The sequence below is a fragment of the Brassica napus genome, chromosome C2 (assembly GCF_020379485.1).
Source record: "Brassica napus cultivar Da-Ae chromosome C2, Da-Ae, whole genome shotgun sequence".
Lineage (NCBI taxonomy): Eukaryota > Viridiplantae > Streptophyta > Magnoliopsida > Brassicales > Brassicaceae > Brassica > Brassica napus.
In genome coordinates, this window is record NC_063445.1 from 16,410,085 (window position 1) to 16,423,410 (window position 13,326).

A 13,326-nucleotide genomic window follows, 5' to 3' on the forward strand; every position below is an offset into this window, starting at 1 on the left:
ATAAGGGAAGATAGCAATAAGCTGGTAAAAAAAAGATTACATGGAATCAAACATCCTTATCTTGGCAAGATCCTCAGACTCAGGAATGTGGTTTAGAAGTCCAAAAGATTAGACATTTACAAAAGCTAGCTAATCAATTGCCAGATTCTTTTGCTGACCCGAAAAGAGTGACTAAGTCATATATACCAGCTGCTAATGCACCAATAAGAATTGATGTTCAAGAGGGACACAATCAAATTGCTACAGAGTCTAGACAACGTTTGAAACGTGGTAGACCAATAGGTTCCAAAGATAAGAACCCTCGGAAAACTAAGAAAGGTGCAGAGATTGAAACCGAAGTTGTTAAAAACCTAGACACGACCGCGGCCATTCCTAAATCCCGGGACTTAGCCGCGGCCGATCCCAAAACCCTAATAGCGATCGCGGCCGATTATGAATGCTTAGATGCGGCCGGCCCTGATGTATCTAATACTGATTCTTGGGACGCCAAGATTCAAGGTACTGAAGGTCCTGATAATAATGAGATCTCATTAAATTATGTCTTGTCTGGGATACAATGGAACAGAAAGAATGTCGACATTGATGATATATTTGCATACAAGGTAGCACTTGAACTTATGGATTTGAATGAGGATCATGAACCCACGTCTATTTATGAGTGCACTCAACGATCAGATTGGATCAAATGGAAAGAAGCTATAAACGTGGAGTTAAACTCTTTAAAGGAGAGAGATGTCTTTGGACCAATAGTCCGGACACCATATGATGTTAAACCAGTCGGCTATAAGTGGGTCTTTGTGAGGAAAAGAAATGAACACGACAAGGTCGTGAGATATAAAGCACGGCTTGTTGCACAAGGATTCTCACAGGGACCAGGAATCGATTATGAGGAGACATACTCCCCTGTGGTGGATGCTATTACTTTTATATTCCTGATAAGTATGGCTATAAGAGAGAAATAAGACTTGCGGTTAATGGATGTTGTAACTGCATACTTATATGGGCCACTATATAATGAGATTTATATGAAAGTACCAGAGGGTATAGAGTTGAAAAACAAATCGAGTACTCGAGAACAACACTGTATAAAGTTGAATAAGTCACTTTATGGATTGAAACAATCAGGCCGAATGTGGTACAATAGGTTAAGTGAGTACCTAGAGAGAGAAGGATACAAGAATGATCCGATCAGCCCTTGTATCTTTCTCTCTCTAAATTCGGCTAGGGCTTTGTGATTATAGCAGTGTATGTTGATGATTTAAATATCCTAGGAACCTCTGGAGAGATTTTCCAAACAGTTGAATATCTTAAGAAAGAATTCGAGATGAAAGATCTTGAAAAAAACAAAGTTTTGTTTGGGATTACAGGTTGAGTACATAAGAGATGGAATCCTTTTGCATCAAATGGCATATATAGAAAATGTACTCAAGAGATTTAATATAGCCGAGTCTCACCCGTTGTCGAGCCCCATGGTCGTGAGGTCCCTCGGCCTGGACACTGACCCATTTCGTCTTAAGATGGACGACGAAGATGTCCTAGGTCCCGAAGTGTCATATCTTAGTGCCATAGGAGCTTTGATGTATTTGGCTAGTCATACACGACCCGACATATGTTTTTCCGTGCACCTATTGTCTAGGTTTAGCTCATGTCCGACCCAAAGGCACTGGAATGGGATTAAACATATTCTTCGTTACCTGCAAGGAACGAAAGACTTGGGGTTTATTTTATACTAACCAAAACAAAGAAGGTTTAGTTGATTTTGCTGATGCAGGTTATCTTTCGGATCCACACAATGCTCGATCACAGACAGGCTATGTGTTTACACATGGTGGAACGGCCATATCATGGTGTTCCATGAAACAGACGATCGCGGCCACATCTTCAAACCATTCGGAGATCTTGGCAATACATGAGGCCAGCCGCGAGTGTGTTTGGTTGAAGTCCATGACCCAACATGTTCGAGTTGATTGTGGGATGTCCGAAGGCAAGGACGCACCAACCGTGATGTATGAGGACAATGCAGCATGCATTGCTCAGCTTAAGGACGGCTACATCAAAGGAGACAGGATGAAGCACATCTTGCCTAAGTTCTTCTTCACGCATGAACTACTAAAAACCGGCGAGGTCCAAGTGGTCCAAGTGCGTTCCAGTGACAACTCAGCTGATCTATTTATCAAGTCACTTCCTACCTCGACGTTCAGGAAGCTCACGCATCAGATAGGGATGCGTAGACTGAAAGACCTTCAGTGATGTTCAGAACAGGGGGAGTAATACGTGTTGTACTCTTTTTCCTTCACCATGGTTTTGTCCCATTGGGTTTTTCTGGTAAGGTTTTAATGAGGCAACATCTAAAGCGTATTACAAACTGTGTATGGTTATGACATCCAAGGGGGAGTGTTATAAATCATATTGTGGATGTCCATAACCGGTCCGGTCCATAACCGGTCCGGTCCATAACCGGTCCGGTCCATAACCGGTCCGGTCCATAACCGGCCCATACATGAGAGAGAGAGAGAGCCGGCGCCTAGAGAGAGAGTCGGCCAACCTTACTTTCCTTTTCCTTTATAGTTTATGATTTGTACTTTTTCCATATTCGTATTTCCTTTTCTCTAGTCTTTCCATTATTCTATAACGGTGTAATTCCCTATATATAAATGGTTCCTTATGTTTATGAATAATACAGAAACATACAGATTATATTCTCTTGTTTCACAACAAATATTTATTTTTTTATATTTTAAAATTTAAAACTCTATCCTCAAAACATCACTCTTTAACTCTAAACCATAAATTTAGATTAGTTAACCCTAGGATATAAATATATTTTAATATTTTAATAAAATTTATTTTAGTTATTTTTCTTTTTGGGGCTATTTTGTAAAAATAAACAAAAAATGCTATCATATGGATTTTTTCTTTTTATAATCAACCAACGTGTCATTTTATGATTAGTTAAAAAATAATAAAATTAAAAAAATAGCTGGAAAAAGAACAACACCGACATTAACGCCGCCTACAAAACTCTAAACTCTAAAATACTAAAGTCAAAATCCTAAATTTTAAACCGTAAACTCTAAACTATAAATACTAAATCATAAAATCATAAACTTTAAATAATAAATCCTAAACTTTAAACCCAAAGCTCTAAATCGTAAACTCTAAACCTTAAATCTTAAACCCTAAAACCCTAAACCCAAAACTCTAAACCATAAAATATAAATTCTAAATTCTAAACCCTAAATCCAAACAGTAAACACTAAATTTTTCCGATATAATAATTTATTTTTCATAATATGTCAACTACGTACGATACATGTTTTCTTACAATTACTCTTTTTTAAGTTTTCAATTGGCAGTTAAATAATGCAATAAAATCAAGATGTGACCAGCGAAGATTTATTTATAAATGAAATAATTAAATTAGATGATAAGGACAAGTAACGTGCAATGATTGAGACCGACGTGCTTCGTGTTCGTTGACGTCTCCCTGAGCATTATTTCTCCACCTTCTCATCCACCCTTGTATAACAACAATCTCTCGCCGAACGCAAGAAAATGCGAAAAACAAAATCAATCATGAATCACAAAAGTGCAAAGCACATGCTTCTAGAGCGACCTTGGTTCATCGTGCTGGCTCTAGCTGGTCTTATCGGTGGCGCACTGCTCATTACCAGTTTCATCCGATCTACGGACAACACTTTATCACTATGTTCCACGGCTAAAACAACTGCACAATCCATAGCAGAATACACAGCCACACCAATCCAGCTCCAATCCATCGTCCATTACGCAACCTCACGCACCGTCCCTCAACAAACCTTCGATGAGATCTCTATCTCCTTAGAAGTCCTTAAGGACCGTTTACCTTGCAATTTTCTTGTCTTTGGCCTCGGTCGTGACTCCCTCATGTGGGCCTCCCTCAATCCAGGTGGCACCACTGTGTTCATGGAGGAGGATCCTGAATGGATCCAGGCCGTCCTCAAGGACGCACCGTCCCTACGAGCCCACCATGTTCAGTATCGGACCCAACTTTCTCAAGCGGACCGTCTTCTCAAAACCTACCGGTCTGAACCTAAATGTTTACCCGCCAATGCTTTCCCGATCCGCTACAACGAAAAATGTCCATTGGCGTTGACTTCACTTCCTGATGAGTTTTATGATACCGAGTGGGATTTGATCATGGTGGACGCACCAAAAGGGTACTTCGCAACCGCGCCAGGTAGGATGGCAGCCATATTCTCATCAGCCGTCATGGCACGTAACCGGAAGGGTGCTGGCACGACGCACGTTTTCCTTCACGACGTTGACCGCAAAGTGGAGAAAGCTTACGCCAATGAGTTTCTTTGTGAGAAGTATAGAGTCAAATCCGCTGGTAGGCTCTGGCACTTCGAAATACCTAACGCCGCTAACATGAGCGATCAGCCAGGGGATCGATTCTGCTAGATTGAGCCCATATTCGGTTACTGGTTACTTCCTTTACATTGAACACCGCATAGCTTTTCTGATTTTTAAATCGTTTGTTTTTAAATACAACTATCCAAAGGCTTCACATTAAAATAAACCATTTATCCTATCGCTATTACTCTTTGTTTTTGTATGGTGTGCTGTAGAAAATTACTGAATGAAAGATCTAGTCTTTTTGACTTGACGTGCAAGGCTGGTTTGTCTTGGACATCAATGTTCGAGGCTGGTTTCATTTTTGCTAAGTTATAAATTTTACAAATTGCTAAATGATTCATTGTTGTAATATTTAGGCGTTCTCACTTCTATCCAGTTAAAAGATGATTCTAACAAATAGGATGGAAATTTTAAGGTTAAAACGTTTTTTAAAAAGAGTTGTATGCCCTTGACAAAAAAAAAGAGTTGTATGTTATAATTAAAAGATTGAAGACTAAATAGCTCTGTGTATTTCATTAATGAATAACACATCCTTTATATAAGGGTTACAAGATAGAAATAAAAGGAAAGAGTACAAATCCTAATCCAATTAGATTTAGAATAACTACAAAATACATAAATGAAAAGATTACATATATAAAGAAAAGGAAATAGGGTTTCCTTTTCTCTAAAGCTTGTGGCCGCCTCTCTCTCCTCTAAGGCATGCGGCCGCCTCTCTCTCCTCTCTCTAGGGTTTTGGCTATGTCTCTTTCTTCTAGGGTTTGGGTCGGTTATGGACCGGACCGGTTATGGACATTCATCACTTGATTTATAACACTCCTCCTTGGATGCCATAACCATACATGATTGTAATACGCTTCACGTTGCCTCATTAGAGCCTTATCAGGAAAATCCAGTGGGACAAAACCATGATGAAGGAAAAAGAGTACAACACGTACTACTCCCCCTGATGTGAACCTCAGTGGAAGTTCTTTAGTCTACGCATCTGATGCGTGATCTTCCTGAACGTGCAGGTGGGAAGTAAACAAATCGGTCAAGTTATTACTGAACCGTAATTGGACCACTTCGACCTTTTCGGCCTTTTCTCATGTCCTTTGACATCGTGTGTCTTAGTAAAGTAGATGTGCTGAGCAATGCGGATTGCATTGTACTCGAAGATCACTGTCGGTTCTTTGCAAACTCATGTGTGCATGAGTCTTTGCAAATCGTGTGTATATAGACAATATACCGAGCATGGTTCCATGAATTAATAATCTCAGGTTGTAAACCTATGATCCGGTGTATCTTCTACACGGATGTGTACCAATATCTTGTCCATTGATCTTTCTCTATTATCATGTTGAGTCATAGATCTCAACCACATAAGCTCTTGAATACCTTGGCTATTCATTTTTTGTAATGAGATCTAAGCCAAAGTTTAAAAGGCGGCGGCTGCATATGTCATTTGCAATGCATTTAGCTCTTGTTGTGATTGCAAATAGATAATATATATTATATTTACGGTCAACGTAAAAAGATTAGTGAGTAGATTAAAGTTAGATGAAAGAGCACTCTCAAACCCTTCTGGTTAATCCCTTCCGAGTCTCATGCATGGAATTCTAAACTAAATAACTAAACTAATTTCAAAATGAAACTGATATCGTTATTAGTTAATCTTGATAAGGTGTAATATTTTAGCTTAGATATCAAATTGATGAATAATTTAATACCGACTAAAGATAACCGGATATATGAGAAAATACGAAGTCACACGGTACGTAAAAGCTGAGTTACAAGCAAAACTAGCAAACAAGTTGAGTTAGCATTACTCTTACATAAAATTACCAACAAGAATAGAAAAAAACGCTCAGTGCTTTTGCAAAACAAGGAGAAAAAACTAATCTGAAGATAGAACAAATTTTTCTTTGTGAAACCATTCAAGATAATTATACCCAAAAAATAGAATCTACACGACATATGAAAATACAACTGAAACATTTTCTAATACAAATACAGATATGTTAATATAGTGTGCTCAACTATATTTGCATGATGTTATCCATATAAGCTATGAATTTTCCGTTTGGATTTCTAAGGCGTTTGAATTTATTTAAAACAATTGACAAAAAAGCAATAAAAATAGCAATAACTAAAAAACTGCCAACAAGCATATATATACGAATGACACTGGAATAGGTCAAAAACAAATTATTTAAGTATGAAGGGTGCAAAAATAACTCTATAACTGTACGCAATAAATATATGTAAGAAAGTGAAGCTGGATAAATAACTTTAAACGTGCAAGCTACCATCTCGCGCGAGTTTCTTATCCAACAAATTAGCCAAATATCAATGTGTTGTGATCAGTCTGAATGATGATGTCTGGTAAAGTAAGGAAAATATCAATCCAGAGTATTTTCTAGCCCTGAGATTATCAGTCTGAGAATACCGGATGTGTTTCAAATGATCATTTTTAACTTACTATTTCTGATTCAACATATTGCTAATTATCCACTACAAGAAAACAGCAAGGATACTGAGGGAAAAAATCGTCGGAATTTCGTCGGAATAACGTTATTCCGACGACATACCGACGAAACAAGTCTTCGGAAATAATTTCTCGGAATTTCTTCTTTCCTCGGAAATCCCTCGGAATTTTCCGACGGAATTCCGAGGAAACAAATTTCCGAGGAAATTCCGAGGATCACTAGTTTGTTGGAAATCTCATCGGAATATACCAAGGGAGAACTTCGTCGGGATATTTCCTCGGAAGTTCATCGATCGATGCGTTTTTGGACATATATCCATCGATCGATCCGTTTATAAAAAAACGTTCGGAATATATCGAGGGACATCTTCCTCGGAATATTCCGAGGAACATGTCCCTCGGTATATTCCGAGGAACATGTCCCTCGGTATATTCCGAGGAAAGGTGTCCCTCGGTATATTCCGAGGAAGATGTCCCTCGGTATATTCCGAACGTTTTTTATAAATAGATCGATCGATGGATATATGTCCAAAAACGCATCGATCGGTCGAGTAAAAAATATAATTAATTTCCTCGGAATGTAAAAAATATTAATTTTTTTAAAAAAATAAAATTTTTGAAATTTAAATCGAAAATATAAAATTAAAATTAAAATTGAAATCACATTAATTAATATTCAAAGTTTCATAAATAAAAATAAAACATTCCGAGTTTTTGGAAAAAAAAAACTACGGATCTGGCACGTCCGGGAACACCTCGTTCGGGTACATCCTCTGCATCATCTCCATCATTTGCTGGTTCAGCCTCCTCTGTGCCTCATATCCCGCCTGTTGAGCCGCCATCTGGGTCTCCAACAAAGATATGCGATCATCCTTGTCCTTCAACTGAGCCGTAAGTACTTCTGGATCAACAAAGGGCGGTGGTGCAGAAGAAGGAGGAACCGACCGGGTGCGACGACCCAAACCGACCAAACGTCCCTTCTTCTTTGGAACCGACTGAATAGAAAATAGCCAAATTTACAAATTTAAACCAAGAAATAAATGAATTGAACTTTAAAAAAAAAAGAACTTACGGATTCAACAATTTCGTTGATTCGAAACCGGGACAAGTTGGTCGAAGCCGTTGAAGCGTCATCCTCGGTTTGAAGCTGAGACACTTCGTCTACCACCCGAGTTTGGACCAGGTCGACCACGTCCCTCACAAGACCGTCATTAATCTGGCAGGTCTTCTTGTTGGTATACGCCCTCCTCATTAGGGCGAGATCATCAACCGGCTCGCCATCATTTTCGTCCGCCTTGAAAAAAAACATAAATTAAAGAAACATTAGAAATTAGAAGAAATGCACAATAAATTAAAATTCTGAAACTCAAATAATTGAAGAAAAAACGGTTGAACTTACCATGCGATCTCCCAGAGTGGCAATAGATTGAGCACCCAAGTGATGCTTGTAGATGCCCTTCCCTTTACGGTCGCTCCTGCGGTTGGTGGAGTTGGTGGAAGAAGTTTCTTTCGTCTCTTCCTTATCCCAATGCGCACACAACTCCTTCCAGACCGTGTCGTTCATCGACTTTGGGACCTTTTAATAAAAAAGAAAAGAAAATAGTTTAATAAATTAAAAAATAGTTTAATAAATTAAAAAATTGTTTAATAAATTAAATCGAACCTTATTGATTTCCCACTTATTCTTCCACTCGTGGATCTGCTTCCCATAGTTGTCCATAACTTTATGGACGAAGTGGTGATAGATAAAGAGCGTCTCATCGGAATTCCAGTTGAACTCTTGCTGATAAAAACACAATTAGTAGAAAATTTATATTAAAGATTAAAAATATAAGTAAAAAATTAGAATACTTACCGCAAACTGACGAAACCACAGAACCTGCTTGTCGATAGGGAAGTGAGTGAAAGTCGGATGTCCCCTGTCGAGGGCCGAGTACATCATACGGTTGATCCATGCGCTGATCCCGTTCCCGGATCGGTTGAACCTAATAAAAAGAACAAACGGTTAATAATGAATCCTAATTTAAAGAAAAAAAAATGTTTAATTACCATGTTTGACCCCGTCCATGTGGATACGGAGTGAGATACGGAAGATGGTCACGACCGGGCTGTTGAACCAACTCCGCAACACTCATCACTCCCTCAGGACCCGGAGGAGCAGGAGCGGATGAAGCAGCGGGAGCGAGAGGAGCAGGAACGGGTGCAGCAGAGGGAGATGTATGGTTGGAGCTGTGGGGCGAAGGAGAATCCTGAAAATGGCTGGAATCCCGAGACTGGCTCCCCGTACCACCACGACCACGACGCTGTCGAGGCCGGGTCTAATCATTATGAGACCTGTAAATTAAAAAAATATATTTAATAAATACAGAAATATATAAATTAATTTTTTTTAAAAAAAAAATCCAAAATAATTTAATCACAAAAAAAGATTTATAGATATTGAAAATATTTAATAAATATATAAAAATAGTTCTAATAAACAAAAAATAGTTATAATAAATAAAAAAATAGTTTAATAATTACAAAAAATAGTTTTAATAATATATATATATATTAAAAATATTTTTAAATCCCAAACAATAGTTTTTAATCACAAAAAAAGTTTTATAGATATTAAAAATGTTTTGTAAAATCCAAAAAATCAAATTTATATACAAAAAAGATTTTGTAAAATCCAAAAAATCGAATTTATATAGAAAAATCGTTTTGTAAAATACAAAAATTGATTTTATATACAAAAATCGATTTTATAAATACAAAAAAAATTAAAAAATTCTAAAAAAATTCTAAATCAATTCAACAAAACAAATTATTCAACCAAATCACAATTCTAAACCTATTATACAACCAAATCACAATCCTAACCAATCACCCTAACAAAAATCTATCAAAACTACACAAAAACCTAACAAATAGAACCTAAGAGAGTGAGATAGGGTCCTTACATGATTTGTGTAAGAGAAGGGGGAGATCGCCGGAGATATCGTCGGATTTCAGGGGGAAATCGCCGGAGAGAAAAGAGGAGTCGCGCAGAGGAAGAAGAGAGAAATGGGGAAGAAGAAGGGGCTCGTGGTTATAAAACCAAGGGTCCGACGGACATTATCCGTCGGAATTCCGTCGGAATTCTAATTTCAATTTTTGCGAAATATTTGCCATGTAAAATGAAAGTATTCCCTTTACCGTTCATTAAAAGGTATAAGTGTTTCTCTTATGTTGTGGGATTTTGTTCATACAATCGGAAAAGTGTTAATTATACGGTAAGGAACAAATTTTTGACTTCATAATGAACGTAAGACACTTAATAAGGGTTATATAGGTGTTATTCAAACCGCAAAACGTTGTTTTCGGTTTAAAAACCCTATTTCCTCGGAATTTCCCCGGATTATTCCGAGGGAATTCTGAGGAAACCCTTTTCTTCCTCGGAATTTTGTCGGAATATTCCGAGGAAATTCCGAGGAACTAGTGTTTGGGGTTTCAATACGTCAATTTTTTTAAACGGGTCGATCGATGGATATATGTACCAAAACGCATCGATCGATAGAGTATATCAGGTGTTCCTCGGAATTTCCTCGGAATATTCTGAGGCTTTTCCGAGGAAACAGGGTTTGGGGTAACAATGTGATCGATCGAGAACAAAATCTCGTACGTTTTTTTATAAACGGATCGATCGATGTATATATATCCAAAAACGCATCGATCGATCACTAAGATGGACCAAAGCGTAACAATGTGATCGATCGATTAGATTATCCCATCGATCGATCGAGAATCTCAAGCGTTCCTCGGAATGTCCTCGGAAAATCTTGTAAGATTTTTTATAAACGGATCGATCGATGGATATAAGTCCGAAAACGCATCGATCGATCACTAAGATGGACCAAAGCGTAACAATGTGATCGATCGATTAGATTATCCCATCGATCGATCGAGAATATCAAGTGTTCCTCGGAATTCCGTGGAATATTCCGAGGCTTTTCCGAGGAAAGAGGGTATATCAAGTGTTCCTCGGAATTTCCTCGGTATTTCTTTAAAAAAAAAAAAATCAATGGTAGTCTGTTTCCGAGTCATCATCACCAGATGAATCTGAATCTAGATCTTGGTGAAACTCTCCAATCACTGGTTCATCCTCTACGTGAACGACGACTTCCTCTCCGAAGTCGGTTAAATCGACTACAAGGCCAACTCCAGCTAAATCTTCTGCTGCACTTAAGTTGCCGGATGTGCTTGGTTGTAGTGGGTCTTCCAGCTCAGAACTTCCCTGAACTCGGCCTCTCGGGTTGAGTCTTGTAACAGTAACCCATGGATCATCTCTGTTCCTTACCCGGGGGTACTTGATATAACAAACCTGTAACATTTAAAAAATTATTAGTAAAATTATAAATTAATACACATGATGATGAATCATTCTGAATAATTAACATTTAATTATCTGATCGGCATGAGAAGCAAGAATGAAAGGATCATAATATTGCAGCTTTCGCCTCGAATTTACTGATGTAACACCAAATGCATCTGTTCTCACACCTCGATCTGGAGTGAGTCGTGCCAATCACAATAGAAAACAGTACAGCGCAATCCAACCATGCCCAAATACTTGATTTCCAAAATCTCATGTATGTGTCTGTAGTATACATCATCTCCTGATGCAGAACAAACGCCAGCATCATAAGTCGTACTCGAACGTCTCCTCTTCTGAGTTGTGAATGCATATCCTCGAGTACAAAATCTCGGATATGACTTCACAACAAAGTTTGGTCCAACGACCATCTCACGTATCCAATCGTCAAATGTTTCACCTCTGGCCAAACCAGCAGACACCTATTAATAGCACATATATATATGTTATATCAATAAATGTGAATTAGTATAATATGTGATAAAATATATTTTAATTTGTTTAAAGCACTCACATAAGTAAACATCCATCCAGTAAATTCTCTCTGCTTCATTTCTTCTAGTTCGTCCTCTGTGGCGTACCTATACTCGAACCGCTTTTCTGCCATGAAAATCCTGTATATGATGACAATAATGTAATTAATTAAGATTTAAATTTCAACTTGTTAAAATAAAAATTTGTAAGCTAATTTATTTACCTCTCATATTGAAGAACGTCTTCGCAGTTGGTGAGCAAATATGTTTGCAAATGACTGCGCTCCTGCTCAGTAAGTCGACGGTCCTTTGGTTTTCCGCTAAGTCGTCCAACGTCTGTGAAAATGTCTGGAACTGTAACATGATATGTTGCCCGTTCGCCTCTATCATCATGCCGAGCAGGTCTTCTATTTTTGGTCTGAACTTCTGCTGGAAAGTAGTACTCGGCAAAGTTTGAAGTTTCTTCATTGATCATCTGTGCGACTATAGAACCTTCCACCCTACTTAAATTTTTCACCATCTTCTTCAAATGGAACATATACCGCTCATACAGATACATCCATCTATACTGCACAAGACCACCAAGTTCCAATTCTCTTGCCAGGTGAATAATAAGATGCTCCATAACATCAAAAAATGAGGGAGGAAATATCTTCTCAAGGTTGCACTGAATCACGGCTATGTTAGTCTTCAAATTTTTAATACCTTCAAGAGTCACTGATCTCGTGCATAAATCGCGGAAGAAACCACTTATCTATGCAATTGCTTCATGAACATTTCGTGCTAATAGTTCCTTGAAGGCGAACGGAAGGAGGCGCTGCATCATTACATGGCAATCGTGGCTTTTCAAGCCAGTAAACTTTCCTTCCTTTCTGTCGATACAGTTACGCAAATTTAACGCGTAACCGTCTGGAAATTCCACATCGTTTGAAATCCAATCAAAGAACGCATCTTTTCCCTCTGCATCAAGTCGGTATATGGGAAAAGGAGCCCTACCATTCTCATCAACATGAAGTTCTGAACGAGCACATATATCGACTAAATCCAGTCTTGACTTCAAATTATCCATTGTTTTACCTTGAGCATTAAGGATCGTGTTCATGAGATTGTCAAAATATTTCTTCTCAATATGCATAACATCTAAATTATGCCTTAGCAGATGATCCTTCCAGTATGGCAGATCCCAGAAAATACTTTTTTGTGCCAGTTATGTAGTTCTCCAACAGCATCTACCGGAAAACGCTCATGTCCACCGACGTCTGGCGTCCTTTCTGCACCAAAATCTCTTAGTTGTATCTTCAAATCTTTCCCACAAATTTCCGGAGGTGGACTGTCAAACACCCTCTTGTTCTTCATAAACAAATTCCTACTCCTACGATATGAATGATCAGGTGGTAGGAATCTCCTGTGACAGTCAAACCAACACGTTTTCCTTCCGTTTTTTAGTTGGAAAGCATCAGTGTTATCTTGACAATATAGACATGATAGCCTTCCATGCGTTGTCCATCCAGACAACATACCATATGCTGGAAAATCACTTATTGTCCACATTAGTACTGCCCGCATTTGAAAGTTTTCTTTACACGAAACAT

At 38.2% G+C, this 13,326-nt stretch overlaps 1 protein-coding gene across 1 annotated transcript; it reads left to right on the forward strand.

The window, feature by feature from the left end:
* The first annotated feature begins 3,392 nt into the window (after window positions 1-3,392).
* On the forward strand, window positions 3,393-4,643 carry LOC106374327 (probable methyltransferase At1g27930). Its single transcript, XM_013814383.3, has one exon. It carries the CDS (start codon window positions 3,556-3,558, stop codon window positions 4,441-4,443), a length of 888 nt encoding a protein of 295 aa, XP_013669837.1. The 5' UTR covers window positions 3,393-3,555; the 3' UTR covers window positions 4,444-4,643.
* The last annotated feature ends 8,683 nt before the right edge of the window (window positions 4,644-13,326 follow it).